The sequence below is a fragment of the Neovison vison genome, chromosome 11 (assembly GCF_020171115.1).
Source record: "Neovison vison isolate M4711 chromosome 11, ASM_NN_V1, whole genome shotgun sequence".
NCBI classification, from domain to species: Eukaryota; Metazoa; Chordata; class Mammalia; order Carnivora; family Mustelidae; genus Neogale; species Neogale vison.
The window spans coordinates 165,601,649-165,628,540 of NC_058101.1; the positions used below are offsets into that span (position 1 = coordinate 165,601,649).

The 26,892-nt window shown below is 44.3% G+C and overlaps 1 protein-coding gene across 1 annotated transcript in view; it reads right to left on the reverse strand.

Annotated features, from left to right (window-relative positions):
• Window positions 1-10,166: 10,166 nt before the first annotated feature.
• The window catches only part of LOC122890345 (uncharacterized protein C3orf26 homolog), an 89,144-nt gene continuing 72,418 nt past the window's right edge, over window positions 10,167-26,892 (reverse strand). Inside the window, exons 4-5 of the mRNA XM_044225981.1 lie at window positions 12,413-12,527; window positions 10,167-10,322 (exon numbers count right to left, since the gene is read on the reverse strand). Of these exons, the coding sequence (XP_044081916.1) occupies window positions 10,167-10,322; window positions 12,413-12,527 (271 nt within the window). The remainder of the gene's footprint in view (window positions 10,323-12,412; window positions 12,528-26,892) is intronic.

The window sequence follows — 26,892 nt, forward strand, 5'->3', positions numbered from 1 at the left end:
TCTCTTTCTCCCTCTCCCCACCTTGTGTGTGTGTTCTTTCTCTCTCTCTCTAAAAATATATATGTATATAATAATAATAATAATAATAATAATAATAAATAAAACTTTTCTGTGCCAGGTTTTGCTGCATGTGTATGAGACCTCAGTGACCTAGCTTTATGACCATGCTCTAAGGCACTGGGGGTGTATGGACTGTTATGTGCTCAGAAATCCAGGGAGCTGGTTGTTAAACAGAACTGTTGCTAAAAATAAAATGATATACACTTACAATTAAGTAAATTACATAAAAACAAAGGTAATAAACACAATAAAGTGATTAAATATTTACCAGCACACCACTGGAAGCACTCTTACCCTTGATAATAGTACCTAAGATGACTGAGGTTTTGGAGGAAGTGGCAAAGCCAAAAGGCAGAGATAGATCAATCGATCTCAAAGACGGCCCAAGTTGAGCTACTTTTTCCTGAGGATGGGGCTATATTTTGCTGATATATCTATATCTATATCTATATCTATATCTATATCTATCCAGATCATGAGTTTGGGGTGGGAGTGTTGAGGGTGTTGAGAGACATGGTTCATAGGAATGACCGTCCGGTAGGAAATGCCACCACTGCAACGAAAGGGCATATGGCAGTCAGGGTCTACCTTCTAGACCTGATGCATCAAACATGTGCCCAAAGTCAGGGTCATCAACGGCTGTATTAACAGAGTCTATGGACTTCTCTCCTATTCAGAATAAGCATCCACTTATTTCCACAGGTGCCTCCACCTCCCACTGGATAATGAGATCCCAGAAAACTTTGGAGTCACAGAGCCCCATTCTGGGAGAGTAAACTCACCCATGAGGATGAAGGGGCCACACTCCAGATCTTCTTTAAAGACAAATGAGTGATGATTATCTCCAGAGGCCATGGAAATGTTAAGAGAAGGGAAAGAGGAGGTACTTGGCGCTTCGTCACAGAAAAGCTCCAGATCCATAAATATATCCACTGGAATGCAGGACAAAACATAATGTATAAAAGATTGAATAGAAGATATATTATGCCATTGCATAGCAATCCTGTCTGCAGGAATTTATAGCTTCGATATATTCCCCATTAAAAGTGGTTCAGCTAGCTGGTAGAGAGGCTCAATTCATCTTGTATCTGTTGCAAACCATCAATATTATGGTTTACCCATTTAAACTGGAAATGGGACCAAATATTTGGGCTATTTATAATAAAAAATATGAAAATCTTTGTATTGGTGTTCATCTCCTAACTTCTCCAGTTTAATCAGAAGTCTGTTTACATAGAGCTCAGAGAGAATTTCTCACCTGTGCAATCACTAGGATCCGAGAGACAGGAATGGGGAGGAATGTGACCTCATGGTGCTTTCTCAAAGAGCTAGGCAGGTGCCCCTATGTGCTGACAGTCACTGTGGTGATGACCCTAAGTCCACAGGAAAGGCAAGAGAGCTGTTTTCATCTGCAAGGTCCTGTGCATTGAAGGGAAAGCAAGAAGGAGAAGGCTTGGTAGTTGGAAACAGGCGGGAGTATGAAAAACCAGTGAGTATGAAGATAAAACTAGCTGTTAGCAGCTTCCTCATATGCTGGTTTTTGTTCACAGGACATGCTAGCCCCCGGGCTTGCCCCTGGACTTGCTTCATCAGTGCTGACCTCACTGTGGTGGCGTGTGATGACTGTGTCCCCAGAATGCCCATGGATTAGACTGTTGTTGTTCAGTGGAGGCATTATCTCTCTAGGAATAATTTACATATTGATGTAGCGGGTTTGGTAATCAAAATATGGGGCCCCAAACTGCATTGCTTGTGACAGTCAGGCACAACAACCCCCTGTGTGCCTTAGCTATTTTCCCAGAGCATCTCTCCCTCCTTGCTTACAACACCTGTGGCTTTCCATCCTCCTCTGCCTGGCTCTTCCACCCCAAGTTTTACCTGGGTTTCTAATATCTCCCTTGGACCCATCTCCTTGATTTTGAATCCTTTTGATTTATCCCGCCTGGCCCCTATTCTCAGCCTGAGAGTCTTGACCCAGGATGCAGACAATCTGAAGCTCCCAGGGAGGGTCCTCTGTCAGCTTGGGTTGTCTGAGAGCTGGGGGGGCCCATGAGCTACCTGCCAAGGGAGAAGATGGGAATAAAGGCTAATGTCTACTCTGGTGTGCCTTGGTCATTTCCTTGGTTGGCTGCTTTCACTATGTCCTTCCTGTTCTTTCACTGTGTCCCCAAGCTCTTTATCCTCATGTCAGAGTGTTCCCTTCACATGTCTTGGCCACTAGCAGTATTCAGTCCTTTTTGTGTATTCATCCAGGGCGGCCCCTACTTAGGAAGCACCCTCCTTCCAATGACCTCTTGTTGCATGAATGTTGGCAGTGGGCCCCCTGTGACCGTGTGCTTCACACGGAGGCCCAGAGCTCCTGAAACTCTGAGCTCAGGGGTTGGCAAATGGTCACCCTGGCTCAGGCGTTTGTCTTCCCTGCATGTCCCTCTCTGAGACAATCAGAGTGTCATTCTGCCCTTTCCGTGTGTGCCCAGAGCTTTCCGTGCTATTTTTAAAAGTCTATAACATTTACTATTGGTACCACTCATTTGGGTGGTTAATCATGACAGCCTAAAAGTGTCACCTCCTGACAGTGTGGCTGCAAAAAAGGTGTTAAAGTCAAGTGAAGAGACAAGGCAGCCAGAGGGCCTGAATGGGGGACTTGGGGCAGTTAGAACTGCCCAGAGCAGAACGTAGACCCAGTGCCATGATCCAGGATGTGCAGTGGGGAGTAGCTAGGGAGCAGGGTGTCTGAGCCAGACAGCTGGGTTTCACCATCGGTTCTGCCAGCATAAGGCCTTCAACAGGTCCCTTGACTTTTCTGAGTCTACTCTTCACACTTTCAACACAGAATAGCCATGATTTTAGGACAGATGCTGGTTGCCAGCTCTCATGTTTTCCCAGAAGGGAACAAAGTTAGGAAGGGAACTTTGATTTTTCTGTTTACAACAGCTATTCTCTGGCTGGTGAGATTTGGATAAAGTTTCCTGCTGATGTGTGTCCAACCTTCCTATTCTGAGTTCAGCTTTCTCAGACGAGAAGCTCATTTTCATTTTTTAAAAATATTTTTATTTATTTATTTGAGAGAGGCCAGCAGAACATGAATGGGGGGAGGTGCAGAAGGTGAGAGAGAGAGAGAGAGAGAGAGAGAGACAAGCAGGCCCCCTGCTGAGTGTGAAGCCCAACCAGGTCAGGGGCCCATTCCAGGATTCCAGGATCATGACCTAAGCTGAAGTTGTACGCTTAAGTGACTGAGCCACCCAGGCACCACTCATTTTCATTTTTGTCTCCAACTTACATGACATGAGCTGCTTGATCTGGCCTTGATCTCTCTGAAGTTCTTCCTTCTGTTCTAACTAGTGTTGTTGAGAACCATGGCACTCCAGGGATATGGCTTAGGAAGTTCTGTTCTGAAGACCTACTTCTTCAGGGTAGGGGGAACAAGTGGGAGGTCCTGTTTTGGTCAAAGGTCCAAGTCCAATGCAGCCTGATCATCCATAAAGTTGTATTTTGACCTGCTCTGGCACTTCTCTTTGGCCAGTTCATAGCCAAGGAGGTGAGAGTCAATATCCTGGAGAGCTCAATGCATATCAACCCCCAGAGGGAAGTTGGAGAGAGTAAAGAGAGTGTCCAGAACAATTCCTTCATAAGTGGTGGCCATTATTTAAACATACAAACTGAGTGGTCTACTATAGATCCTACTTTCCAAAGATAGGAGACCTCAGGAGCACTCTGAGCATGTTCTAAGTTTAAATAATTATCATTTTTCTCCCAAAGCTGTTTTCATTGCAAGATATACATTTTATTATTTTATATGTAAAAGCATTTATTGAACAATCAGCACATGCCAGGCATTTTCCAGATGACAAAACTAAAGCACAGAGCGGGTATTCAATTTCATAAGACAACCAATCTAGAAAGGGGCAAGCTCATCCCCAAACCCTGGCAGGTGGGCTTCAGCATTGTGCCCTCAATTATGATGCTGTCCTGCTTTCCATATCCTAAGACTCTGAGGTTCACAGAGGTTCTGGAAGATGCCCAAGATCTGCAAAGTAACAAGAAATGAGATAGGATTTCAACTCCAAATCTTGCCAGTGCCTAGCTTCACCTTCCCCCTCCACCTTGGGCTGTGTCCATCCTGGCCCACAAGGGAGCCTCTCAATACTGTGCTCTGATTCTCCACTTCCCTAGCATCTATCCTGGGGTCGGCCAGGGTCCCCCACCCTTCTCGTAGGAGGCTCTATGGCTCTGCCATTCTGCATAACAAGACAAAAGAAAGAGGCATGGGTTTTCATTTTTAAAACCAACATCTCCTACCCTCCAGCAGTCCCCACAATCCCCTCCCACGCAGATGGAAATGAACTAGAAACTCAGTTCCCAGAGACTACAAGCTGCACATTTTCTCCCCATAAACTGGTTATCAGCACTTTCAGCCAGTCAGAGATTAAGTATTTACTGGCTTTCTCTTCTGCAACTTCCCTCGAGAAAGCTTGCACTGTCGTCCAATTCCCTAGCTTGGCCCATCCAGGGGTAGTGAAGCAGCTGATGGAGGTACAGATGCAGGAAACAAAGATGAATGGGCTCTCCCACTGCAGAAGGGGGCCTGAGCCATCAAGGAAGAGTGGGTGCCAAGTGCTCCCATGGCAGCTTACAGGGATCTTCAGGGTTGGGTTATCAGCTTTAATAGATTGCAGTGTGTGCAATAAGCATGTGTGTGGGCATACGCTCATGGGCATCTATGTGCTGCTGATGGAGATCAGCTTGCCCCTTCACATGATCATATGTATAAATCCATGGGCATATTGAGTGTGGGCCCAGACCTGTGGAGCTGCAAACATGCCAACAGGAGGCCCGTGACTGGGTGCACAAGAACTTGGCCTCTTTACCTGCCTTTGCTGCTACAAGATCTCTGCACAGTGAACCTCCCGCTACCTTGTATGGAGCTGGGGCATGGGCAGAATGTCTGAGATAGAACCCCTTTGGGGGTGAGTGGTATTTCGAGAGCAGCTGGGCTCCAGTGCTCCCTTCATTCTAGTTGTTTATATCTTTTCAGTTCTACTCCCTTGTGGATTGCAAGACTCAAAAGGTGTTTAAGAGGATGCTCCTACCATCATTCAGAAACATGTAGTGATTCCACCCAACCCTTGGTCATTCCTTGATCACCCACCACAGTGAGGCACAGCTATGTTCGGACCCCAGGCATACATGCTCACTCATGCTTCCTGCCCGCTCCTGCTATTTCTCCTGCCCAGAACAATTTTCCCATCCATGTCTCCAATGACTGAACTGTGGTCACCTCATCTTGAAAGTGGACCCCACTTGTTCTAGACCTCTTTTCCTCCTTGAATCTACCAGCCTCCTATTGCTACTTTACATCTCTAACTGTATCAACTTACACTGTTTGATTTTTTTTGTTTCATCTGGGTGAGTCTACTGCAGGTGGGGATTATTTTAGAGAGGATATTTTTATAATAGCTAATGAGAAAGGGGGTGGGGGAGAAACCTGACCCTACTCAGGTGATCAGGTCAACATCACAAGTGACAAGTCAAGCTGGTGGCAAGTAAACTCCATGTGATGTGACAGGAAGGGTGCTTTCCCTCTGTGGTCTTCCTACTGAAGCCCCCTTACCCTGGTTCAGTTATGAGAAGAGCATCAGGCAAATCCCAATGGAGGGACATTCTACCAAATACTGACGGGTATGCCTCAAAACAGTCAAGGTCATCAAAACAAGGGAAATCTGAGAAATTGTTGCACTCGGGGGAGTATGAGGGGACCAAATGGAACATGGTGTCCCAGATGAGATCCTTGAACAGCATCATTAGGCCAGCAGGTTAAAAACTAGGGAAATCTGAATAAGGTGTGGACCTTTGCTCATAGTCATGAAGGAATATTGGCTCCTTAGTGATGACAAATGTAGCATTTTAATAAAAGGCAAATGGGTGTGGGGAAGTGGGAATGTGGTACTGCCTCTGAGACTTCCCCGTAATCTAAAACTGCTCTAAAATGAGATGTTTGTTTAAAACAACAGGGGCACCTGGCTGGCTCAGTTGGTTAACTGTCTGCCTTTGGCTCAGGTCATGATCTCAGGGTCCTGGGATCGAGTCTCATGTTGGGCTCCCTACTCAGCGGGAGCCTGCTTCTCCCTCTCACTGCTTGTGCTCTCTTGCTCTCTATCAAATAAGTAAATAAAATATTAAAAAAATAAAAAATAAAATGATTGGGGCATTTAGCCCATTAACATTCAGGGTAACTATTGAGAGATATGATTTTAGTGCCATTGTATTGCCTGTAAGGTGACTGTTACTGTATATTGTCTCTGTTCCTTTCTGATCTACCACTTGTAGGCTCTCTCTTTGCTTAGAGGACCCCTTTCAGTATTTCCTGTAGAGCTGGTTTGGTGTTTGCAAATTCTTTCATATGATCTCCCTGATATGAGGGAGTGGTGATGCAACATGGGGGCTTAAGTGGGTAGGAGAAGAATAAATGAAACAAGATGGGATAGGGAGGGAGACAAACCATAAGTGACTCTTAATCTCACGAAACAAACTGTGGGTTGTTGGGGGGAGGAGGGTTGGGAGAAGGGGGGAAGGTTATGGACATTGGGGAGGGTATGTGCTTTTGGGTAAATTGGAAGGGGAGATGAACCATGAGAGACTATGGACTCTGAAAAACAGTCTGAGGGGTTTGAAGTGGTGGGGGGGTGGGAGGTTGGGGTACCAGGTGGTGGATATTATAGAGGGCACAACTTGCATGGAGCACTGGGTGTGGTGAAAAAATAATGAATACTGTTTTTCTGAAAATAAATAAATTGGAAAAAAAAATAGAGGGAAAAAAATAAAATGAATTTTAAAAAAACAGCAAAGGGCTACTAAGGAACAAAATATTTTTCACCATAGACTAAATGTCCCACCAAGTGAAAGAAAAGCTTTTGGGAAAGAAAAAAAGGCCAGCTAATGTTTTTGGAACATCTGTTGTGTGTAAGGTACTGTGTCAGGTACATAACACACCTTAGTTCCTCCAAGCATGTACCAGATTTTCTTTTCTTTTCTTTTTTTTCCTATTTTTTTTATACATGGGGCAAACCAAGGTTCAGAGAAACTGTGACTTGAATGCTCACACTTTAAGTGGCAAGGCCAGGATTCTGGCTCAGGCCTCTCTGATTCTTAAACCCTGTGCTTTCCCACATGGGCAAGTCATGCCTGGATGAATCTTGATGGCTGTGCATTTGCTGACAGCCAATACCCAGCCTTGGACTCTTCCTGATCTGTTCATTCTTCCACATTATTTGATACTTCATATGTGCTTAGTGAATGTTGCTGGCTGAGTGAGATGAAATGCACAAGACCACCTAGTATAATATAGGGGCTCAGAAAAAAAAATTGTATCTTGTTTTAAGAAATGGAAATGAGCTAGGGAGTCTTCGTTTCACATTGAAGCAGTCAGTGTCAGGTCAGCATCTTATCTGATCTCTCCAGCTGAGAACTTTATTTGATTCCATATGGTTTCCATATTGCTTTGTGAGTATACACCAGCACTCCCAGACTAGCCTGGGCTTCCTGAGAGCAGAACCCAGGGTTTGCCTCTTCCCCAGTCCCTTTAAGGTCCTCATGTGGCTCTGTGCACACAGAGTGCTCTTCATAGGGACTAGTCTGTTGGTGAGACCTTGGTGGTCGACAGTTGTAGGACGGTGATGGAACCGACAATATCTGAAAACCAGTACAGCATGGTCACCAACCAGCTAGAACTGACACAGGTCTAAATGATGGGTGGAGACATTCTAGTCACTGCTGGCCGAATGCCAGCTTTAGGTGAGCAGAGGCCATCTGAGCGCAAGGCCTGAGTCAAGCCTGGAGCTGTGCCCGCCTTCACTTTGTAAACAAGGAGCCAATGGCAAGGCAAGATGGCGATAGGAAAATCACACAGACTTTGAAGTCAGGCAGACATCGTTGGAGTTCCCCTTGTGAAATACTAGATGGCTCCTGAAGATTGTAGTGCTCACTTGTCATCAGTTGCAACACAGACCGCTGATTAAATAACATTTAGTTTCTTCACTAGGTGGTGGAATGGGGAGGAAAAATATTAGAAAGTGAAAATAGGATGCCTTAGAATCAAAATGGTATGTACCTTACTTGAATTAAACATGTCTCAGTTTCCTTGCCTGTGAAATGGGGCAATAACATCTGCAAGGGCTGCAGAGAGAATTAACTGAGAAACTGTAAATAATTTGCTTCCACAGAGAAGGCAAGAAAAAAGCCTATCGCAGAGTTGGTGCTGGGTTCTGCCATGATCAGGCAGGGTCTTCAGCCGCCTCTCACTGTTTCAGGAGCTGGGACAGCCCTGTGCTTTCCATGCAACTAATTCCTGCTTTCCCTGTTTCCTAGCTCCACGACAGTTAAGAGCAGGCTGCTTGAAGAAAAGGCAATGGTGACCTATTAGCTGAGAAAGGTGGTTGCTGGGGAGTGTAGACACCACTTGTAACTCTTAAAACTTGATGTTCTGACTAGGAAGGGTCCTCTTGGCCTTCATCCCTTACCCTCTCCCAGAGAGTGTCTGCAAGAACAGTAGGATGGTGAGTTCTAGAAGAGACAAGCCGGCTCAGCCTCTCATTTAATGGAAGATGACATAGAGGCCCAGGAGGAGAAGCATCCTGCCCATGGTCAGAAAGTGATAACCAGAGCTCCAACCCTCTCACCTACCATCCAGCTCCTTCACCACTAATATGGACCTCTTTCCTCTTCCTGTGTTAGACTTGGATTAAATTGATTGTAATACAATTTCAAGTGGGATTCTACCATTGTCCCAGAATCATGGCCAAGGCCCGGAGCTGAGCACAAAAGCATTATGTCCTCACCTTTTAAGTACAGGGAATCCCTGCAGTTGGACCAGAAGAATCCCTGCAAGGCTGCATGTGGGGTGTTGAAACTGCCACAACCCCCCCCTCCTGTAAATATAAAGGGACGACCCACCATAAAAGAAGTTGACTTTGGAGAAGAAGAAAAGAATGGTTTTTATCCTTAAAGTTGGGAGAGGGAGACTCTAAGAAAATCAGTCATAAAGCCTGGGGTCTCTGCCAGAGGGGGAGATGAGCATTTACTTTCCAGTTGGTTCTCTGCCTATCCAACAGGCTGGCTTATCTTCCCCTGTGTAGTCCAAAGAGGGAAAAGGAGAATGGGAGAGAGATGGTGAACGTCCCCCATTTGAGAAGGATGAGGGATTCTCTATAGTTCCCCATCCTAGAAAACTGTGGTTGGGATGGGAATCCCTTTGGCAGGAGCTGAGAGGGTGTAGAAGAAGTTTAGCCAGAGTTAGATCTCCCATGTAAGGGAACTGGGTGGTGGGGCATGTCCTAAAGCACCACACATGTACTCCCTGAGAGCCAGCATTGAGATGTCCACGACACAGAGGCAGCAAAGCAGGTCAGTGATAACCAGAGAAGCTATGGCAACCACCAGAGAGGTCTGCCTTATGGGCAGGTGTCTGGATAAGGATGTGCCTTCATTATAGCTATGCCTTCTCTCTGGCCGAACCCTGGAACAGTGGTGCTGAGAAAAGGTGTGCCGGCTAACCGAACCATGCACTCCGGAGTGGCCAGATAAAATACAGGACTCCTAATTCAATTAGAATTTCAGATACATGATGAATATTTTTCAGGATAAGCATGTCCCAAATATTGCATGAGAAATACTTATCCTAAAAAAAAGTATTTGGATATTTTCATTCCCAACACACAATCGCACACACATACCTCTCTCTCCCTCTCTCTGTCTCTCTTTTTCTCTCTCTCTGTCTCACACACACACACACACACACACACACACACACACACACACCAGGCTATGATAGCCACAGGAGGGAGTTATGTGATCTGAGCTTAAGAGTGAAGTTTTAAAATGAACAGGAGTGAGTCTTAAGGACTAGTGTGGAACTGTTCTAATAAATGAAAGTGGTTGGCAGGTTATGGAATTGAGCCAATATGTCATTAAGAATGTTGCTGCCCAGTGAAGACACCAGGGCTCTGACAGAGCTCAATTGGGGGTCATTTATTGGAAAAATAAAACTGTTTTCCAAGTTACATCCCCAAGTGTGAACTGGCCGCCCTCACAGTGATCAGATGTTGCTTTTCTCAGCACTCTGGCTTCGCTTTGAGGTGCTGTCCTCTTTTCAGATCTGGGGACTTGTCTCTTATAGTCCCTGTTCCCATAGCTGATGAAGGGCAATTCTCCCTCCATTGCAAGACTGTAGTCTTTACAGGTGGAGATGGCTGGGGCAGGATCTCTTCCTGAGGCCAAATGAAAAAGGAGGCAAAGTTGCCACTTGTAGAAATTCCTACCTGGGAACAGCCACAGCCCTGGTAGTTTGAGGTGAGGACAGTGGCAGGAGAAGCAATGGGCAGTGCCTAGGGGTTCTCTTGGTGAGAGCCACAGTGGGATTGCACTGTTGTGAGCATGTCTGGTGCCCAGGGCTGGATCCCTGAATTCCTTGTGTTCCCCTTGCCTGGCTGATATGACCCACGGTGCTGTAGACACATGTGGCTGACTTGACTGACCATCTTGTTCAGGATTAACCTTATTCGAGGCTTACATGATAAAAATATGAAACTCACTCATATTTAGTCCTCTGACTATGGACCAAAGAATGGAGGCCAAGCTTCCTCTATACCCCTCCTCCTTCTCTTCTTCGCCTGTTAGCATCAACCTTAGTCGAACACCTGGCCAACACCCTCACCAGCCACCGACTACCACGATAGTTGCTATCCCTGTTCTCTTATCTTTTATAAACTCCTATGCCATCATGCTGGCTCCATCTTGTAGACATGTGTCCACTGTTTATAGGCATCTGAGGAGCTACATTCTCTGTTGGCATTCCAGTCTGATCCTCTAGGGGACTTCTCCCCATTTTGACACACAGGTGCATTTTTGTGTCTGCTGGGCTCCACTGATGTTCTGCCAAGGGAGAGAGGCCTGTGGAGTTGAGGTTTGCTGATGTCACTTTCACACACCTCACCCTTGGAAAGAAGAGAAGAGGTGGCGGGGGCAGGGCTGAGAGGGACAGTGCTGAGAGAAGTACTGGAAATCTATAGGAAGTGTGGAAGTCTATGTGACAGAGGAAGACAAGAGCTTGAGAATAATAAATGTTTATGAGTGGTGGTGTGTGCATGTGGGGGAGAGAGGGGAAGATAGTACAGAGAAGAGAGGTGAAGAGGGAGAGGAAGAGAAATTTAAGCTGCAAGGTACACATTTTCAGAAAGCAGGGGAATTTAGTCAGGCAGGGTATTTTGAAGGAAGAACATTCAGGAAATGGCCCCAGATTATGTGTAGGACACACGTGGTGCCATCCTATCAAACCTGCACACATGACTGACTTCCATATTCAGAAACATAGCAGGGGGCAGAGTGCTGCCCTTCCTGGCTCTCCCACCCCCAAACCCAACCAGAAGGCAACATATGGCCTACCCAATGTTCGCATCTGAGGAAGCACAGAGAATCAACGTTTACACAGCCTCCTCTCTCATCTTCCCGGGGAGGTCCTAGAGCTGGGGCGAAATGTCTGGATATGGCTTCCCTCTGCCTAGTGTTGAATATGGGCTGGGCAAAGAACACAGCCAGAGGCAGCCTGGGCCTCAGAATCAGTCGGGTGGGCTGAGCAATGGAGGGGTGCAAAAGGCAGATAGGAAGCATGTTGGGGGGAGAATCTGTGTGCATATGGGTGTGTGTGTGTGTGTGTGTGTGTGTGTGTGTGAGGGGGCACTGTGGATGCTGGGAGTGGCTAGCATGATTAATGTGATGATATTATCCACCTGCTAATTACCTCCTTTTTCCATAGTACTATTGAGCCCACAAAGTTCAAGACACCAAGGAATTACCCAGTTTCCCATATTCCAGGGTTGTTTCTGCTCCCACTGTTGGAGCTTCTGGAGAACGTGGGTCTATGTTCTCCATACCTGGCAGCTCAACCAACAGTCTTCAAGTGCCAGGGACTGAAAACCTATCGGGAGTCTGCCCCTTCTCTAGGTGTCTGTTTTGACATCAGATGTCTGTGTTGATGATATCATATGTAGTTATGAAAATGATGTGATGAGAATGATGATGAGCTCCCATTTCTTGAGACCTTAGCCCATGCTAACTGCTTTATGAGTAGGCACTCAGATAGTCTTCATATGCTCCTGGGAGGTTAGTACTATTACCTACACTACCTACACTTGTATATATTATATACTGAACGCACAAACACACACGGTGTGAGATTGAATTACTTGCCCAAGACTACATAGCTAGAGAGTGGGAGGCTATGATAAAGAATGTGGGTCATATCCACATGTGGGAAGCTTCAGTCAGCAGGATCCCCTTCACCTTTTGTGATTATGCTCACCTTCAGCATGACTGCTGTCGTGGGAACACCAAGGTTCAGATAGCCCAGTGCCATATTACTGGACCCAGAGAGCGGCATATCCTCGCGCCAGCTGGAGTTCTGGCTTACAATCTCACTGCCAGGGAGAAAAAGGACTTAGAACTAAATTAGGATTTGAGCCCAAGGCTGGCAGGATGAAAGGGCAAAAGGTCAATGGCTGGTGGAGAGCTCAGGCAGGTAAACACCAATTAGTAGCAGATCCTGGTGACAACCCAAATCTTGTGGTTCAAGAATGAAGGGGGCTCATTCCTTTTTAGCCCTTCTTGCTGGTTGGCTCCTTCTTCCATCCTTCCCATTCAGTGATAGAATTCAAGATAGGAGCCCTGCTGGATCCAGGTGCAAATGACAGGTTTTGAAGAGTTTTAGCAAATGTGTATGAAGCATCCCCAGCCTGAGAATGGTGAAAGGGTTGGAGAGAGCCTCTGGGAAAGATTACATAATTTTTTTAAAAAGATTTTATTTATTTATTTTGAGAGAGAGACAGTGAAAGAGAACGTGAGAGGCAAGAAGGTCAGAGGGAGAAGCAGACTCCCCATGGAGCTGGGAGCTGCGGGACTCGATCCTGGGACTCCAGGACTGTGACCTGAGCCGAAGGCAGTTGCTCAACCAACTGAGCCAGCCAGGCACCCCAAAGATTACATATTTTAAAAAAATTATTTATTTTTTAAATTTCTTTTCAGTGTTCCAGAATTCATTGTTTATGCACCACACCCAGTGCTCCATGCAATACATGCCCTCCATAATACCCACCACTAGGCTCACCCAATCTCCCACTCCTCTCCCCTCCAAAACCCTCAGTTAGTTCCATATTTTTAAAAAAAGATGGCAAGAATGAGTGGCTCTATTTATCCTCTGTAAGTGACACCTGGAGACATGGCAGCTGTAACCCTACAGGAAGGCAGCCTAAAGAAAACATCCTGAACATCCTAGATGTGGCAGAGCACCAAAGACAAACACAAAGACATCCTGAGTCTGAGAAGCCAATTGACCCACCAGTCATTGGATTTCTTGTTAGGTAACATTGTAATATTTCTGATCCTTTCAGTGAGTTGAGGTGCATGATTGTGTTTTGTTGTTTGCAATGAGCTGATCTATTGCTGGTTGCTCTATCACTTTCCAACAGTCCTTGTGCAAGCCCTGGAAATCCTCAGAACTCTCTCAAGACCTTATTCTGGAGGGAATGTGTGTGGGGTGAGGAAGACAGGCCCACCTGTATGGGGTCCTGCTACACAGTGTTTACATGCAGAAGCTCTCCTCCCACACATGAGTCCAGAGGCTCCCATCGCTCAAAGCAACAGCTTGAAGACCATTGCAATGAATCATGTTGCCTCCTCCTGGGAAGATAAAAACAACATAATCTGTGATTTTCTAAATGCAGGTGCCTGAACTTTCTTGAAAGGGAATGGAAAACATGTTTTCTTATGGGAGGATGCACAGAAGATCTGTCTGTACTCTCAGACCACAGAGAACTAGCCCCAGATAGAATGATCCCCAATTTCCTCTGTGCTTTGTCTCATTGTCCTCCTCCTAAGGCCACTCTGGGTTTTACCTTCTCCTGCAGCCCCACCCCCAAGCCTTGAGCTGGAAGATGGAGTAAGCCTCCTTGGTGTGTTGAGGCCCTACCTCTCACCTAGTACTGAATGATCATGTTGCTAGCTCTCTAGTACATTCCAGCACATCTCAGGTGAGACCATTGGGCAGCTCAGGAGAGCCGAGCCAGGTTGCCCCATGGGGAGAACTGTGGTTCAAGACAAATGTACAGGGCGTCCTCCCCTATCTGAAGTGGCTTTCCAAAGTCTTGTGCATTATGCTGAGAGCAAGAGAAGGCAGTGGAATGTTTTCTGATGTCATTTAGTTCAACTCCCTATCCTTGAATGAGTATGCTGAGGACCAGGGGGAAGCATTTTGCCAACTTCCAGAGTAGCCACCAACGTACTCCCAAACTGGACTCCTGGACTCTTGTTCTTCCACACGCCATCCTCATCACCTTCCTCTTCATCTCTTCTCAGTTCCTTCCTCATTTGGGGAAAGGGTGTTTTGGTGTTTCCTTTTTTTTTTTTTTTTTTTTACATTTATTTTTTTTTAATTAACATATAAGGTATCATTTGCTTTAGGGGTACAGGTCTGTGAATCATCAGTCTCACACAGCTCACAGCACACACCATAGCACATACTCTCCCCACTGTCCATCACCCAGCCCCTCATCCCTCCCATCCCATCTTCCCTCTAGCAACCCTCAGTTTGTTTCCTGAGATTGAATCTCTTATGATTTGTCTCCCTCCCTGGTCCTATCTTGTTTCATTTTCCCCTCCCTTCTCCCCATGACCCTTGCCCTGCCTCTCAAATTCCTTATACCAGAGAGATCATATGATAATTGTCTTTCTTTGATTGACTTATTTTGCTTAAAATAATACCCTCTAGGTCCATCCATGTTGTTGCAAATGGCAAGATTTCATTTTTTGATGGCTACATAGTTCCATTGTGTGTGTGTGTGTGTGTGTGTGTGTCTCGCATCTTCTTTATCTATTCATTTGTTGATGGACATCTAGGCTCTTTCCATAGTTTGACTATTGTGGACATTGTTGTTATAAACATTTGGGTGCATGTGCCCTTTCAGATAACTACATTTGTATCATTAGGGTAAATACCCAGTAGTGCAACTCCTGGGTCATAGGGTAGCTCTATTTTCAACTTTTTGAGGAACCTCCATACTGTGTTCCAGAGTGGCTGCACCAGCTTGCATTCCCACCAACAATACAGGAGGGTTCTCCTTTCTCCACATCCTCATCAACATTTGTTGTTTCCAGACTGGTTAATTCTAGCCATTCTGACTGGTGTGAGGTGGTATCTAAGTGTGGTTTTGATTTGTATTTCCCTGATGGCAAGTGATGTTGAGCACTTTTTCATGTGTCTGTTGGCCATCTGGATTTCTTCTTTGCAGAAATGTCTGTTCCTGCCTTCTGCCCATTTCTTGATCAGATTATTTATTCTTTGGGTGTTGAGTTTGATAAGTTCTTTCTAGATTTTAGGTACTAACCCTTTATCTGATATGCCATTTGCATATATCTTCTCCCATTCTGTAGGTTGTCTTTTGGTCTTATTGATTGTTTTTTTTGCTGTGCAAAAGCTTTTTGTTTGATGAAGTTCCAATAGTTCATTTTTGCTCTTGCTTCCCTTGGCTTTGGCTATGTTTCTAGGGAGAAGTTGCTGCAGCTAAGGTTGTTGTGGTTGCTGCCTGTGCTCTCCTCAAGGATTTTGATGGTTGGTGTTTTCTTTGTAAACTTGCTGTGAACACCAAGTGAGACATAGTCCTGGTCTGACTCCTGAGCAGAGCCTGGTACTCACAGGCTGTGAGTTCATACTTGGTGTTTTGCTTTCTTCCTCGGAGAAGTCCTGTGCGGTGGCTGAAGACTTTAGGAGCAACCATTTGTCACTCTCCTGACCGTCTGGATCACAGCTTTCTCAGGGCAAAGCCTGAGCCAATGGATCCCCATTTAAACGGCCACCTTCCTGGGCCAGACAGCACTTTAGACTGTGGCAGTCTCACAATTTAATAACAATAAAATCTATATGAACAGATTTAATAGAGAAAAGGAGGTGATAATAGAATTTTTGCTATTTTAAGAGACTGGGAAGAGAGGGAACTCCAGGAAGAAAGAAGCTTGGGGCAAGGAAGGCAAATTTCACAACTCTGGATCCAGCAGAGTTTGTCCCTCAGCAAGATAATTGAGCACCCACTGCATTCACCACTGCTGTCAATGAGCCACTATTAAGTGACTGCTGTGTATCAAGGCAGTGCTATGGGAACTTTCCAGCAACAGAAAGAAGCAAAGGCACACAGGCATGAGAGGAGATGGATAGATAATATTCAGGGTTTGGGGGCCAGAACTGGAGGTGAGACAAGTCAGTTACAATGGGAGCAGACAGAGGGGGCTGCTGAAAGTCCTGAGGCAAATTGCACCCACTCCCATGGCCTTGAGCTGTGTGCCTGACCACCATGTTGTCAGTCTTTCTCAGCCTGACCTCTCTCCTGTGACCCACCTCATTTTTAGCTTTCGCCTCTTATGTTGCTTATGACCATCTCAGACTCAGTCTGTCTGAAAGTGAATGTGTCATCTTCCCTGCAAATGTGCTCCTCATTCTGGATGTTTCTATTTATCAAATGTTACTATCGTCCCCCCAGTCACCAGAATGAGTAGTCTAGAACCTCCATCTTTCTTTTTTCTTCTGTTCTCTCCTTCCTTTCTCTTACCCTTATTGTCAAATCAGTTTCCAAGATCTGCCATTGTACCTTCTAGCTATTATCTTTCCACAGCATGATTGCTACAATGGCCTCTTCATGGATTTCCCTCTAATCTTCAGTGCTACACAATCTCATACCACAACCCCACTGCAACAGGATCCACCTTTTTAAAACACAAAAACACAAGGTAATTCTCTCTAATCTCATGGATTTCCATGTGACTCAAAAGAATGGTACAGCTGGGGAAGAATCAAGAGGTGACTGAAGAGGGAAGGGAATCTTGTACCTCATGCTAAGGAGTTGAGATGCTCTCCCAGAGAGGTGGGGAAGCTCCTGAATGTATTAGGCAAGGGCCTGATAGGATAAGATTTAAGTCTCCTGACCCATGTAAATTTTGTTCCCCCTTCCCAAATTCCTACTTAATATTCAAAAGTCCAGTCAGGCACCAGTTCCAGTGGTGAGCCCTCCTCATCTTTCCCAGCAGAGTCTGACACCCCTGTGGTTTTCATCATCAGGGTACTTTTAGCATGGATTTCACCATCCTTGGCCCATTGATCCGCTTCCCCATCAGGCTGTTTCATTTCTCTCTCCACCCTGGGCCTTACACTGTGCCTGGAACCAGGAAGCACTTAGCCAAATGCAGAACACAGGGATTCGCTGGGCACAGTTTCATTTTGATTGCTTCATTTGTCCTTGGAAAGCAGGTTAGGGAGGAAGATTTCCAGGTGTCATCCCGGGGGCGGGTCCTAAGTCCAGGCACACATGCCTCTCCCTCTTCTCTATGTGCTACTGCCCTTGGGGAGAAGGCGTGGGGAAGCATAGGCTGACTTCATTGGTCAGTTAAATTGGGGCACATGCCTTTATCCAGACTCTGCTTGGGCAAAAGGATTGGATTCTTGTCCCCTCCACTGCAGCAGAGGAGAGAGAAAGCAGGTTATAAAACTCCACAAAGAAATAAGGTTGGTTTGCTGCTTCCAGACAAGAATTAATAGGTGCAACCCATAATCCTGTCTTGAGGGAGATGAAGGGAAAAAGGAGTGAGAGAGAATATAATGGCCAAATCCCCCCTGTCTTGCTGCCCGAGTGCCTCTCTGGTGTTTGAAGTTCAATTCATAGAAAATGAGCAGGAAGATGCTCTTAGGAGTCAGCACTTTGGGGAAGTCAGGTCTGTTCTGGCCTGCCTGCCTGTGGGAGGCCTCCAGGGGAGCACAAGCTCAGCCTGACCAGCCCACAGAGGCCCAGCAGATAAACAGAGGCAGCCCTCAGCCTCTCCCTAATTACACCCACTGGGCAGGCAGCCATTTCGGGTATTTTGCATGTTCTGATACATCTGACCAGAAGAAGCAGAAAGACAGCATTTTGGAACTGCAGGAAAATGTTGGAATGTTATAATGCAATCCTTTTTTTTTCTTTATAGATTCTACAGATGAGGAACCAGAGGCCAAGAAAGTATATTAGCGAGGGCAGGCTGGACACACAACAGAAACACAATTCTCCAGCTCTGTTTCCACAGCTTGACCGTGGCCTCCTCCCCACCCAACACTCCCATGCCAGTGAGTTTGCCTCTCACCCTGGGGAGTGGAGCCTAGATCTTTGCTCAGCCTGGCACAGAGTAAGCATCTGGAGCAACTGAGGCAGGTTGGGCTGTGCTTCTCATCAGTCAGAGGCTGATTTTGTGGGCCTTTTCAGCCAGGCCCTTCCTTCTTTGCCAGCTAGTCCCAGCTGCCAACCCTCTCACCCCAGGCATGGGCTGGTCCCAGGGTGTAGATTACTTGGTTGCTGTTGATAATAATAGCCATTGTCACCATATATTGATTATACCACGAACCTTGTACTTTGCATACATTATCTCATTTCTTCTTTCCAGCAAGTCGCAACAGGCTCTGGCTCTTGTATCATAGGGATTATAAAAGTACCCACCCAACAGAGTTAGGGTCAGGACTGGAGGAGTTAATACATGCAAGGTGCTCACACTGTGCCTGATACCTAGCAAGAGTTTAATAAATATCATTTGTTTATTTGCTCATCAACTCAAACTTATTATATACTACCATGTGCCAGACACTATTCCATGCTTTGGGGATATATCAGTAAATACCACAAGCCAAAAGTGATATCATCATGGAGGCCAATTCAAATGAGGGGAGACAGACAATGGGCAAATACATTTTTTAAAAAGATGTGTTAGAAAAAAAAAGATGTGTTAGATGGCAATCAAGACAATCAAGACCATGAAAAATAGAAAACCGGGAAGGCAAAAAGAGCACTCCAGGAGTGAGGTTCAGGAAAGGTCTGCCGAGTAAGTGACAATTTAAAAAATTCGTGAAGCAGATGGAGTCTGTTTTCCCCATGTGTCTACCTGGAGGAAAAGCTTTCCAGGCACCTGGCACAGCAAGTGCAAAGGTGTTGAGGCTGGAGAGGGCCTCATAACTTCTAGGAATGGCAAAAAAGTTGGTGTGAATAGAGTAGTAAGCACCAGAGAGGAAACAGTAGCAGATCAGGTCTGAATGGGGGCTGGAGGCAGCAGAGATTATGGGGCCTTGTAGGCCATTGCAAAGGTTTTGATTTTTACTCTCAGTGAGATGCAGACTCTTTGCAGGATCTGAGCGACATAAACTTACATTTTGATAGGCTCACTCCCCTACCTTCTGGTAGCAGTATTTTGGGGAGCTTGGGGGCCAGTAGGGCACTAATGCAGGAGAGGTGACAGTGGCTTGGAGCAAGGTGGTGGAGATTCGGGTGGGGAGAAGTGAGATTTCCTGGATATTCTGAAGGTACACCTGTGGGATTGGGTGATGGGGTGTGAAAGTCAATTCTAAGATTCCTGGCGTGACCAAGTGGGAAGATGGAGTTGATACTCACTGAGATGAGGAGACACCAAGAGGAACTGGTTTGAGGTGGAAAACCGAAAGTTTAGCTTTTGAACTTCTAAGCTTGAGATTCTATTAGACATACAAGTAGAGAAGCTAAGTACACTTGATATACCATGTACCATGCAGAGGGGAAGTCTGTGCTGGAGTTTTGAGTTTGAAAGTCATCAAGTCAACTTTTTGGTAAACAAAAGCAAGAGTCAGAGCAGATAAGTAACTAGCAGTTAAGTAAGTGGCAGGGCTGATGAATCTGTTGTCTTTATCTACTCTGCTCTATTTCCCAGCCTGAGTTGTCCTCCTAAGGTGAGAGAGGAGAGAATAAATGCAACTCCCATAGACTATTGATGCAGGATAAAAGCTGAGGAGGGGGGACCTAGAACTTAATAGACAAAGGATAATGCACTGCCCTAAGAAACCTTCAGCAATGGGAACTGAGCTTGATGATTTAAGTTTGAACTGGGCCAAGGGGTCCATCCAGCAGTGGAATAGGATAGTATTTTTCAATATCACTCGAGTGCCATTTCCTGAGCACATATATGATCTATCCAATGTAGCCCCTGGCTCAGGGGAAGATCCAAATTGGTCTGTGTGCCTAGCTTTGCCCTGAAACATTATCATTTTAATAAAACACCTGTTCCATGTAATTCTGACACCTGAGGTCTCTGGGGAAGGGAGAACTTCTGAACATACCAGGTGCTTCCTCTGGTGGGCCCAGAATGGATGGGTCTACCCTTCTAGGTATGTTGGTTAAGGATCCCACTTCTAGGAGCCTAAATCTCTAAGAGATGTCCAGTGGAGTCACCCCAGTGACTGAAGCTGTGTTCTCTGGGCTATGTCCAGTTCCCCCAGCCATTTCTGTACCAGCCTGCTGTCGAGGCCTCCCATGCTACCTTCACAGCTATATCCCGGACTGTACACTCTGTCGCACATTAACATTCCGCTCTCACTCAGGTCCACCACATGATATGCTCTTGGTAGTCATTACTGCCTTGCCTTCAGGATATTAGTTTCTGTGGCTGAAGACAGGCACTGTGAGGAGAGGAGTAGAGATGTTCCAGAGCAAGGGCAGTGGGGAAAGTTACCCTAAATCAAAGGCTTAGGGCTTTCAGGAAGTATGGGTGGGTTGGGCTTGGCCGGGTGCTGAGGGACATTGGAGACTGGCACACATGATTTGCCATACGCTCCAGGGAAGGAGGATCACAGAGGTTGCTGTTGATCATGTTTGCACAATCCTGTCAGGACTCACCCCTTTGTGAATGCGTGGCATTGTTGTGTGTTCACGTGTGTGAGATAGTGTGAGTGAGTGTATGGGCGGGTGTGAATGTGTGTGAGTGTATGGTTCTGTGTGCATGAGTGTGGGTGTGAATACGTGATGTGAATACGCAAGCATGAGTGTGTGTGTGTGTGAGTGTGGGTGTTAGTGGGAGGGAGTGTGCACCTGAGTGTAGGACTATGAACGTGCAAGTGAGCGTGTGCATAGGTGTGAATGTGGGCATGGAAATGAAAGTGTGAGATGAGAGTGCATGACTGTGTAAGCATATGAGTGAGTGAATGATTGTGTTCATGAGTGTGTATTATGGATGGTATAGGGCAGTGTGACTATGTGGTTGTGTATGCATGTGTTTGGGGAACGGCAGATGGGAGCAGACCCATCTGCCTGCCGACCCTACAGCAGTGGGCTCCTGATGATGCCCTCTGGGTATGGGAGGGAGGGGTCACTGGCATCTGATTATATCATTTGAAGACTGGCTGCCTCACCTGCCTGCCTCAACACTTCACACCCTGGCAGAAGACTCCTCTCCCCCCAACAATGAAATAAAGAAACTGCAAGAGGCAAAAGCCTGTTCAGAGAGATCAAAGCCTGCCCTCCTAGCCCAGACCCCTCTCCTCCCGCCTCTCCTCCTGCCTGCTCCTCCCTCCTGCCTCTCTCTCTTTATTCTGATCACTCGCCTTTTCTTCAAAGGCCTCCTTTCTGGAAGAGGCATTGCACACACTTTGTCTCAAACATGCTGTATTTTTTGTTAACAGCAGCTCTGCACCAAAAGAGATCAAAAGAGGGGCAGGAAGAAAAGGAAAAAGAATCCACCCCCAAAATGAATAATTGCACCCTCCCAACCTCAAGAAGAGGGTCCTGTGAAGAGGAAAGACCATGGAACACCCATGCTGGCCTCCCTGGGTATCCCTGGCCAGGATGAGCCAGTGGGGCTCTCTTGGCAATGTGAAGCTCAGCTTTGTCCCACTGTTACTTTGCTGATACTTTCTTGTTTACTCTGTCATCTGATTCTTGCCTGAGTGTTATTTGTCTCTTTGCAGGCTTGTTTGGAGGTGATGGGCAGTGATTAAGGAGGGAAAACACATCCCAAACAACCAGGCTGCCAGGCCTGAGTCCCCAGCCTCCAGACCCTGAGGTCTTCACATTTTCTGATCCAGTTGGAATTGCATTTTGTTTTTGAAACTAACCTGTCAGATCTGGTTATATTGCTGGGTGTGTATTCTTCCCCTGCTCTCTTCTGAATCCTCTTGAGTCTTGACAGCTGTAGGTGGGGAGTATCTGGGAAACATACATAATAAGTTCAACAGAAAGAGTGATTTCCAGCTCCTATAAAGATATAGTCTGTGATTTCAGGGCTCATGGTATTTGAGATGGGACCTGGGAAGAGGTCTTTGGAATCATAGTAGAGGGCAGGCTTGAAGGTACCTGAACCCAACTAGCCAGGCCTCTTCTGATCAGGTGTGAGACTCTTCTCTATATGGTCTAGATCATACCATACCCCGGAAGCTGCTGGATAAGCAGATGATCAATGAGGGCAGTAGGATCAGGTCATCAACCTTCTCTTTCTTTGATCACCTCCTGCCTCTAAGGCACTGTGGGCCTCAGAGATGGGTAGGACAGGTCTACACTCTCAGGGTACTTATATTCTAGCTGGGCAGGTGTGACTGGCAGCAGGAACAAGCCAGGAAGGGGCTACGGATCCAGAGGAGGGAGGGATCCTGGGGATGTGGGCAGGGACAGCCCTCTGGGTAGAGGTGGTATGAATGTATCCGGTGTTGTAAGCTTGGCAGGATTTGAAGTGTGTAGGTGGGAGAGGGGATGTTTGAGGTAAACAGAAAATGCCAGGAAAGGCACAGGATGGGGAAGAGACAAGGTGTGGTAAGAAGCAATGAACAGAGAGGTCTGTCCGCACTGGAGTCCATGAAGAGGAGTCAAGGACCCAAAAGGCTGATTATGGCACAGACACAGTGGTCACACAAATGAGCACTGCTCTGGTCATGAGGTCATCTGGTACTTTGGAATAAAGCATGCATGTACTTAGCATGACAGTCAAAAGTAGACTGTATGTATGTGGGAAATAGTGGGTCTCCTGTGTACTCCATCTCCTGGGGGCCCAGATATCCTCTCTGATCATAACCTCTTTTACATCTTTTGCTTGCCTTAAAAACTCCATGCATATATAAGAACTTATGAACAAATATTTTTTTTCACTTATGACAATTTTTTTGTAGCTTTTGTACATTAAACATCTTGCTCTGTACCTTATTTTTATTTATTTATTTGTTTATTTATTTTTTAAAGAGTATTTATTTATTTATTTATCTGACAGAGAGATAGAGAGTACAAGTAGGCAGAGCAGCAGGCAGAGGGAGAGGGAGACACAGGCTCTCTGCTGAGCAGGAAGCCTGATGTGGGAATTGATCCCAGGAGCCTGGGATCATGACCCGAGCCAAAGGCAGCCACTTGACTGACTCAGGTGCCACTGCACCTTGCTTTTTAAGACTAATGTTGTACGTTAAGATTTTCTTTCTTTTTTTTTTTTTTATATGAGTACATGCAAAGTTGCCTTCTCCTTTTTAATGACTGTATACCAATTCATTGTAAGTACATATCATAATTTATTTAACCACTACCCTTCTGATGGACTTTGAGTTTTTTTCCAATCCTTTCCTATTGCCAAAAATGCCATAATGAAAAAATCTCTATATATACATTGATTTCACATGAGTAAGTTAATCTGCAAAAGGTCTCAGCAAAACATTAGTTCAAGGAATATGTGCATTTTAACTTTGATAGATATTATAAAATTGCTTTTCAAAATGTAGTACCAAGTTACACAATGACTTAAAATGAGTGAAAATAGCTGGTTTCTTGTAATCTTGGAAAATAGTGTTATTAAATGTTTTATTTGTTGGCAATATGATATGTAAAAGAGGGTATATGATTGAGATTCTGTTGTACCTCTCTTTCAGGAGTGAGGCTGAACATCTTTTTAAATGTTCAGAAGTTATTTGTAAATTTTTTCTGTGAATTGATTGTTCATGACCTTTGCCCATTTTTAAACTGAGTTTTTGATCTTTTTCTTACTGACTTGCAAGAGTTTTTTATTATTTGTTAGGATAAATCTTGACAATGTTTTGCATTTGTCATTTTTATTTGGATTTTTATGGTACTTTTGTCACTGAGAAAAAATAGACATTTATACAGCAAAATCTATCTTGAGAAATTATAATTGGAGTCAAATCTTTTCCAATGGATTCTGAAAATTAAGGATACTGAAAAAAAGAAACTCATTCATTTTTATCCCACTGCATTGGTGCTTCAGTGTTTTATACTTAAGGAATTGATTAATCTATAGGGTGTAAGGTGGGCATTCAAACTTTATTTTTTATAGGATGGTTATCCTGCCCATACATTTGTCGAATATCTCATCTTTTCCCCCATTACTATGCAAAACCACATTTATCACAGACTACATTTTTATGTAGGACTCAGTTGTATTTCTGGGTTTCCCACTCTGTTTCTTCGGTGTGCTTATGCTTGTCTCAGTACTATGCTCTGTTAATTACTAGAGCCCTTGCGATGTATTTTAATATCTGATAGGGTCAGTCTCCTCATATTATTTTGTGGAGTTTTTTTTTCCCAATTTATTTATTTTCAGAAAACAGTATTCATTATTTTTTCACCACACCCAGTGCTCCATGCAAGCCGTGCCCTCTATAATACCCACCACCTGGTACCCCAACCTCCCACCCCCCCCGCCACTTCAAACCCCTCAGACTGTTTTTCAGAGTCCATAGTCTCTCATGGTTCACCTCCCCTTCCAATTTACCCAAATTCCCTACTCCTCTCTAACGCCCCTTGTCCTCCATGCTATTGGTTATGCTCCACAAATGAGTGAAACCATATGATAATTGACTCTCTCTGCTTGACTGATTTCACTTATTTTGTGGAGTTTTGAGGAGACTTTTTCTTTTTTTGTGAATTTATTAACTATCTTGTTTGTAAGTGTTAACTTTTCTAAAATTTGGTGTGTTTGGTGTGGAAACTTTAAAGTTACAGAATAATTTAGAGAAAGTTGATATCTTCATCAGACTGAGCCTTACCAGGAGAGAGAGGTTTGTCTTTCTGTTTGTTCTTGTCACCTTTTGGTTTACACCTAACTGTTTAAAATATTTTTCCCCTTCTTTATATATTTGTTAATTTATATATATATATATTTATGTGTATATATATATTTATGTATATATATATAGATATTTGTTAAATTTTTTACTAGGTGCTTTATCTTTTGAGTAGCTATTATATGTAAGATTTCTTTATGGGAAGACTATAGATTTTTTTGTACTTTCCATCAGATACTTCATAAAAATTTTTTATCATTTATGACAGATTTTTCAGTTGATTTTTTAGAACTTCCAGTTATTCAATAATATTATCTATTAATGAAAAATTTAGGTTTTTTTCTATCTATACTCTTATTCTTATTTTATGTTGAATAGTACCTTAAAACATATTAAGTGGCCATGGCATCAATAAACATCACTTAGTCCTGACATTAATAGGAATGCAACAAATGTGATTTTCCATTAAGCATGAAGCTTTTGATTTGAGATATTAAGTTTTATCATAATGGGGAAGTATGTGTATAAAATTCTTTTTTAAATCAAGAGAGGATGATGAATTTTATCTGAAGCCTTTCAACAGTTATGGAGATCATCCTTTGGTCTAATAATATGGCCCATTATAGTAACAGAGTCAAACTTTCCTTGCATTCTTGGATAAATATCACTTAGTCACAGTCAATGGTTTTTTTCATCTTTTGCCTGTTTCTTTATATAACATTTCATTCAGGATGTATGCATTGACATTTATCAAGTGAAATTGATCTGCATGTTTATCTTGTGCTTTGTCATTTTAGTATCAGTGCTGTTCTAAATTGATAAAAATAATTTGGAAGTGATCTTTTTTGTGTGTGTTTTGGAACAGTTTAAAATAGCACTGGAGACATATGTTACTTATACTTTAGACAGAATTATTCTGTGCAACTCTTTGGCTTCATTTTTCTCCTTATAGGAATGAATATATATATATAATATATATATATTTAAAAGATATTATCTGTATATATTTAAGTCACATTTCTCCTTGGCTAATTTATCTCTTCAAATTGTCTATCTTCATTGTGGGAGATTTTGGTAATTCATATTTTCCTGGAAAATTAGCCATTTTTTTCAGATTTTCAAATACATATAATTGAGTAAAATTACATGATTATTTGTACCAGTTTTTCATAAAAATAAGCTCATAAATGCTTTTAATATGATTAATTAGGAGCTGTTTTGTGGAAATGAAAGTTAAGTTAAAATGTGGGGTATTGAGAATGGCAAACCCTATGATTATTAACTGTGGACATGGAGTAGATCACTATCTCTACCTTGGGCAGATTTTTTGGGATCCCCATCAGTTTAAGGATTAAGAGTTCGGAATGGGCAGTGGTTTGCTCTGCCACTTCAGGAAAATCTTACCCTACTTGTTGGTTTTCTCATTCCCATTCTGTGGATGGTCAGGAAACAAGCTAGGGATTCCTGCCTAATTTTTCCTATTCAGACTCTCTTTCTTTGAGGGCACCTTAGTCCAAGCCCAGTCTAGGTTCTCCCCCAGTCCTGTATGGTCTTTGTTAGTCTCATCCTGTCCTTAAGCCAACCTCCACATATGAATATGGGAGATCCTTTTCATGTGGTACTTTTTCTCTCCCCATTATTGCCTAGTGGATCCAAGATGACTACATATATCTGTATCAGAAACCTTTCATTCAGTTTCTTCCCAGGGAAGGGAAATGTGAAATATCAGAGAATTATCTGGTTCTTAGGATATACTCGGACTTTCTAGCAAACACAGCTGGATCTTGCTCTTGATTCACTGAGTGGGGAAGCATTTCCTTCCCTGGAAGATTCATCTTCTCACTGCATCAGGGAAAATACACAGAATGTTGTCTTGAATTCAAGATGCATTTTGCCTGTGAGTTCCCAGAGAGAGAGGGATAGACTTTTTA